Source organism: Schistocerca nitens, chromosome 2, assembly GCF_023898315.1.
Source record: "Schistocerca nitens isolate TAMUIC-IGC-003100 chromosome 2, iqSchNite1.1, whole genome shotgun sequence".
Taxonomy (NCBI): Eukaryota; Metazoa; Arthropoda; class Insecta; order Orthoptera; family Acrididae; genus Schistocerca; species Schistocerca nitens.
The window spans coordinates 914,146,131-914,153,562 of NC_064615.1; the positions used below are offsets into that span (position 1 = coordinate 914,146,131).

The following is a 7,432-nucleotide window of genomic DNA, read 5'->3' on the forward strand; positions in this document are numbered from 1 at the left end:
TCCTTCATACTAGTGCAAGAGCAAATAACAGTCTGACATTCGTGGTCAGGTTTTGCTCAGAAGCGCAGAATGCACGCTTAGCTTTCCTTTACAGCGTCTAAAGGGATGTCTATTTTCCGTACAACAATTAATCAAAACAGATAGAAAGTGAAATTCGCATTTAGCTGCTTTGCAAGGTGCAACTTTTCATAAAATGCATACTATCGATTTCTATGTTGTAATAAAACCGCTACATACAGTCTTACAGATGGTAGGGCTGCTGCCCTCCCAACGACTGTCTAGAGAAGAGTTATCAGTGATATTTAAAATACTGAAAGCAAAGTCCAATATTTGTTTTCTGTTAGCAATTACCACAGTAGTCGTGGACATGTATGCAATGCTGAGATTTTACCAGGAACTGCCGCAAATCACCATTTTCGCAGATGCGGCAATGAGACTAGTCAACTATTCAAAAGTACTCTGGCCATTTGCATGTAGTACAGTGTTTATGTTGAAAGACCTGAGATTATGTCTTGAAGCTCTCGAATACTTTGATGGACGTGTACAGTACAACAAACAGAAAAGAGGAAAACTCGTCTGTTTATTTTTGTGCTCTATTTCCATTGTTCTAATAGCGGCAGAATTCGCTTTGGCTCCTGTCTATTTGCGCCGGTATCCTGAGAATACACGCGTATTACAGTTGATACTGTTTGTAGTATTCAGAAGCCTGGAATACCTCGTGCTGCTGCAGATCACCACACTTGTACTGGAACTGCACACGAGGTTTCTTGTACTCAACGACAGTATCCTCACGACTGCCACTCATCACTGCAACAAGCACTTTTCTCGCATCCTCCTGGGCTATGTTCGACAACCGGATCTGGTATCCCAGCTCGGGGTGGACCGGCTGCACCACGCACACGCAGTTCTCCAGCGGGCAGCAGAACTTCTCCAGCGCCACTTCGGCGTCACCTTGGTCCTTCACGTGACGACAGCATTCTCCGCTCTCATATACGGCGCGTACGAGTTCCTGGTGATGTGGGTGGCGCCAGAGAAGAGCAACGCCACCGTGGTCAACAATTCCAAGGCGTCGGCGGCAACGTGGCTGACGTCACACCTGGTGAACCTGGTGGCCGTGGTGCTCTCCTGCTCGGCGACGGTGGACGAGGCAGAGCGCACGCGCGACCTGGTGGTGAGGGTCGCCACGCTGCAGGGGCGCCCGTTTCTCAGCGCGGGGATGGAGCCGCTGCTGATGCAAGTGCTGACCTCTCGCCCGCTGTCGTTCGAGGCTGCCGGTTTCCTCACCATCGACCGCCGTCTGCTGGTGACCGCTCTCTGTGTCACCATCACATATTTAGTCATACTCGCTCAGCTTTCTCTCAATTAACTATTTTCTGGGGGAGTATCCAAAAGAAACCGAACTAATTACCTGATGGGCAGAGCTCTTGTAGTACCGAGCTTTTTCGTTGGGAGAGCATAGACAGAACATTCCAGAGGCAGGAAGTCGAATGCCGTCGCTGGAGAAGGCCGGGGCTAGTTTTGGCAGAGTTTACAGTGACAATGGTTTCGTGTGATTCTCATATTTGCAATGGCTAATTTTCGTGAACAGCATGCTGTAGCGAATTTCTTCATTTTGCCCAGGAAAAGTGGAACAGAAGCTCTTGAAATATTTAAACCGACATATGCAGAAAGCTCAAGTGTTTGAGCGGATTTCCCGTTTCAAAAATGGTGAAATGTCAGTTGATGACAAACCTCGTTCTGCTGGTCCTTCCATGGCCTGAACACAGGAAAATGTTGAAAACATTCGTGTGATCATCAGCGAAGATCGACAACAGACCATCGAATAAACTGTTGAGTTGTCGAGAGTGACTTGGAGATCAGTGTAATGAATTGTGATGGAAGATTTCTGAATGTAAAGTGTGGCTGCCAGATTCATGCTACGACAACTTACAGCTGAACAAAAACAAGGTCGCGTGGAAGCACGTTGCGCTTTGATAGATGGCTCCCGAAATAATCCAAACTTTTTTTCAAAAAAAGGAATTGGCCTAATTTGTTGCAGTCGGATGGCTGGTTTTTCCGTTATGACAATGGCTCTCCTCGCATAGCCCTACCTGTCCGAGACTTCTTGACCAAAAGTCTCTCATACTCACCCGATCTTGCCCTGTGCACTATTTTTTATTTCCTAAAACGAAGCCGGCCGGTGTGGCCTTGCGGTTCTAGGCACTTCAGTCTGGAACCGCGTGACCGCTACGGTCGCAGGTTCGAATCCTGCTTCGGGTATGGATGTTTGTGGTGTCCTTAGGTTAGTTAGGTTTAAGTAGTTCTAAGTTCTAGGGGACTGATGAACTCAGATGTTAAGTTCCAAAGTGTTCAGAGCCATTTGAACCTAAAACGAAAACAGCCATGAAAGGAAAGCGTTTTGCTGATGGTGCTGAGGTGAAGAAAAAAAGGATGGAGACGCCATGAAGCTTCACAAAAGAAGAATTTAACACAATGTTTTGAAAAATGGAATAAAAGATTAGAGAAGTGTATTAGTGCAAGAGGCAAGTACTTTGAAGGGGACTGAAAGCTTGTGCTAAAATGTGAATAAATAAGCACAATTTCTTTTGGGTAGTCCCTCCTACGCGTTGGCATTTAGTTATTTGCGTAGCAACGGGTATTGCAGGTCAGCAATTAGTTATGCTTCTTTACAGTGTATAGGAAACCGTTTAGTCTATACTGGAGCGAAAGGAATGTGTTACATCATAAGGCACCATTCCGATATTTATCAAACTTTGTCGAGATGATCATAACACAACAGATATCGAAATATTGAACCTTCAGTCCAATTGACCTGATGTCCACCATCGCTGTCAACACTCCTTCCGCTGGAACAAATAGCCTCTGAAAGTCATACTGACGAGTAGAATACAGCATCACCAGGTTCTTAGGAAATTCGCTTAGTCGAAGAGGATTCAAAATAAGGAAATACGTGTCTCACATTATCCACAAATACTCGATTGTTTCTAAAAAAGAAACGGCAGTCAAAGTTTTCGAGGAACTTCCGAGGATTTTACGGCGCAATGTGATGGCTGAGTGCCTGGTGTCAGGGTTTTTTAATTTTGCGCTCTGTGTTCGAAACCGGAATATTGTTTATTTACTTTATTTTTATTGTCTTCATTAATTTACTCCTGTCCATAGAAAGTTACTACACTAAGGTTTCTTATCAAATTAGGGGATACAAGATCGTTATGTTCATTGGGAAACTGCAACTGTTCACAGTAAGCGTAACACATTTAGTATCTAATATGTGTGTGTATTGTATGTTGAGAGGTTAAAATCATTTTTAAATTGTCATATTCTGATATTTCATCATCATAGTCATTCTTATGTTAATTCTTATATTTTATTCATTTGTTTACTTTTCAGGGAGATTTCCTTGGATGATACCGATTGTAGAAACATTCGAAACATAGAAATTCAGGACACCACGAGCTTCACACTAAGGCAGATTTGGCATAGTGACATTTCTTCGTACGAATCTCACTCGGAAAAGAAACGTCGTTAACATTGTTGGAGATTTCAAGCGTTGGCAATAATAGCACGGTAAACCACGCATAACGGACCACTTTAACAAAAACTGGCGCTTGTAGTTGATTATGAATCAAGATACACAACAGAAATTTCTCTGCAAACAATTCAAATAATTTTCTCCTTTTTTTTTTGTCTTTTAATTCATTCATCTGACATACAAGTAGTAGACGAGTAAGGACAACGTTATATCAATATTCACTAGAAATCATTAGTTTAGTAATCTTCTACAGACATGAGTATATAAATGAAAAACAAAAATAATAGTAATAATACGGTTTCGAACACGGGGCACAAAATTAAAAAGGTTGCGATGCCTAACCACTCAGTCACCATTTCGTCGATGGATATCGAGCGACAAAAGACACATACAGTACCTCGAAAATACTTCGAAAACTTTGACCGTCTTTTTTTTAAGAAACGGACGAGTATCTGCGGATAGGCCGAGAGACATGTCCGCTTATTTTGACCGCTCTTCTACAGAGAGAAGTTTCTGGGAAATCGGGTTTGGTACTTGCCGTATTTTCGTCACGAGAAATTTGTTGCTATCTGTGTAACACATGCTGTGTGATCATACGAAGATTACTGGCAGGAAGCTGGTGTGAAAGTTTATGTCTTCTTGTTGCATCCGCCCTCTCTGGGTGATAAACCAGGGGACCAGGCAGGTCACTTAAGGAACCGCACACTTCTCAAGATGTCTATGGTGTAAAATGTAGTATAGGGTCTTCCATTATCTTGCTGGAATATGTTGCTTTTGTGCGACAGTCATGAAGGCTATGAGAACAGGGTTTATGGTCCTTACTGCGTACAGGCGAGCATTCAGCCGCCCCACAACAATTACGAAATCAATCCTGTTGTCGTAGCCAGTAACTCCCCACACTACTTGGACAGCAAAACACCCCGAGAATCGCTGCTTCCCTTGACCTTTCACCAGGTCGTCTTCGGACATGTTTGTGTGGTGTTGGTTGCCACAAACAAGGGTTTCAATGATGAACACAGTAAAATGCCACTCAGTGTTGACTATCTCTAGATCAAACAAGTCTCTGTCGACTGTGGTTTGGTGTCAGCGGTAAACGATGCGTGGCAACTATTGATCTCAGTCCAGCTTCCAGCAAAAGGTGACATTCTGTCTGTAATCTTTGCCCAGATATCAATTGATTCGTTTGTCTTTTCGTCAGAGGCAGCCGAAAAATCCCACGATGCTTTCTTCCTGTGTTCCATCTGGAAGGTCCCGTGTCTACTCTTTTTGGCACACTGCTGTCTTGAGCCCACTTCGTCACCACTCATTCTACAGTCACTAACACTATACCTGTGCGATCTGCCTGTCACAGTCTACAGTCTGTCTACAGTCACTACACTGTAGCTGTCTGATGTCTGTTGTGATGGTCGCATGTCCCTTATTCCAGTGATGCGACCTTTCTGAAAGTCCGAAAGATTGTAATAAGCTACACGTGCGCTTCCTTAAGACATGGTGCGATGCGATCCCCACCCGAAAAGCTATAGTAACATCAGGCGCTCACGATAACTATCTTTCATTCTACCTTCCTTCATCTGGGGTACGGGATTTTAAAAAATAAGTTGGCGTTACTGTAAGATATAATCAACGCATCCGACACGCGTGGGAATACTGGATTATCAATTTGAGAGCATTTTGTCAAGGCGATACGATATTGGATTGCTGTGTTATTCCGAATTACGACTAACGTCCCTTCGGACTTGCATGCATTCGCAGTTGCGAACATAAACAAACCATTAGTTGCATGATGGAATGACGAATTTACCGCTTATCGCTGGCGATCGCCTTACCATTAGGCTATCCGAGCACGTTCCAGGACCATGTCGTCGACCATCTGTCTATAAACTGTACTGGAAGATTCATTACGTATATCCCCGTACGTACGAGTACAGGTTATGGACACACTTAGAAGAATGGAAGGACATTAAAGGCAGGCAGCATTTGAGAAGGGAGAGAGACAGCATTGTAGCCTCTCCTCGATGTTATTCAATCTGTCCAATGAATGAACTGTGAACGTAATCAAGGAGAAATCTGGAAAGTGAATTCGTGCTCAGAGAGAAGAAACAGAAAAGTTCTTTAATGACATGTATCAGATCGACTTAAGCCGTGTCAGGGCCACCTACCTATCTCTCAAGCTAAGCTGTACAACTGCCGCATTGTACCCAACAGCTTTGCATACCCGTTTCTTTGACACAGTTTAAAAATCACTTTGCACTTTCATGGTTGAATCTAAGTCATTGTCACTATCATAAATAGCATTTCTTATGTGTGTTCATTTGTATGTGCATTTTTAGATTCCTAATGTATGTGTGCAACATATCAAAAACAAGTTAAAGTGACATAAAAATTTTTCACTGTTGGTAACAAATATTTTATATGTTCTTTTACGTAACACTTGTTTCTAATATGCCATCTTTGCTTACTTAAATGAGTACAAAGTATTTGTTGTGTACATACAATAGAAAAAGAATCGGTGACTGCTGGAGATATTTGTATTTCTAATCGTCTTTGCAAATCAAAAACCTAAACTATACTTTGAGACTAGTGCTAAATTAATGTTTCGTTACTGTGCGTGCTGGCACCATTAGTATTTCACTTTTTCTTCGTAATTACTAGTTTCTAAACGCTAGTTTTGCGTAGTCAAGTGTTTACAAAGTCTATTTGATATTGAATGTGATGTAATCGCGACAGAAAAACGAGCCTGGGGCCACTGGAGGTTTTTTTACTTTTATGTTTATGTTCATACTTTCCATCAAAGATGTCCACGAACTTTCAGCCATGTACTAAAACAGCGTTTTGTTTTCGTGTTTTGTTACTACTCAGTGCCGCAAGTTACACCTACGTCGTACTCACAATACACACACATCGTAGTAATCCACATAAATACTCATTGTGATGAATGTGTAAACTTGTGAATTATGAAATAAAATTAATCTTGACTGCTAACGGTAAACCTGTGTTACAGTTGTTATCGATAATAATCATGGTAAAGCCTAACCTTAAATTTTCGCATTTAATGTTGGTCACTAACTACAATGGCAATCTCTTTCCTGTAACATAAAACGAAAAATGAATAAAGCTATCAAGTCAATAAATTTGCTCTCTGAAACAATTTTAGGATAATTTTGGTGATGATAAACATCATAAAACGTTTCTTAAACTAATTTTGCAATACAATAATGCTGTAATAATTTAGCTCTTGAATCACAGGTTAGGGTTCAATGATTTCGACTGTTGGTATGACCGTATTGCATCAGTGGACTTTGAGAGGAGGCTGCTTGTATGAGGAAATTGCTCCCATTTATTGTAGGGCACGAAATTGAAGAGAATGGAATCTCGCATACGGTGGTATTCTTTGTTACCTGAGTCTGGTAACGTGACTGCTGTAGAGAGTCAGAAAGGATCAGAAACAGTATTTACAGATGTTTAAGAAGTTTCTTGGAAGTGGTTGCAGTTTATCTGGAAGATACTTGCTTGTATCTGGTTAACTTTTTGTCTATAGAAACTATATAAGGACAGTGATTTGTTCGGGTGCTATGTTTTTCGCTTCAGTCAACTAAAATTTCTTGTGAAGCAGGGAGTGAGTAACAATCCTTTTCTACGTCGTATGGTTTTCTTATAACCTTCTGGAATGTTAGATTCTCCGCTTAACATAAATACAGTGAAAAAAGGGAAGTAAATAATGTTAATCATTGGGAATGTTCATGGAGATTTACGTAACATTTATCCATTGAAGTTCAGCCAACAGTCAGCATTCCCACAGTACAATGCCAAAACAGAAATAGAAAATGCCGTATTGGATTTCTTAGCTTCTGGCAAAAGTAAATTTGCTCTCTGTAGACTAAGTTAAGCTATCAGCAGCCGTAA

General features: G+C 41.6%; 1 protein-coding gene across 1 annotated transcript; it reads left to right on the plus strand.

Annotated features, from left to right (window-relative positions):
- Positions 1-367: 367 nt before the first annotated feature.
- On the plus strand, positions 368-1,366 carry LOC126235451 (putative gustatory receptor 2a). The gene has a single exon (XM_049944173.1). The coding sequence runs from the start codon at positions 368-370 to the stop codon at positions 1,364-1,366; it is 999 nt and encodes a 332-aa protein (XP_049800130.1).
- Positions 1,367-7,432: the final 6,066 nt, after the last annotated feature.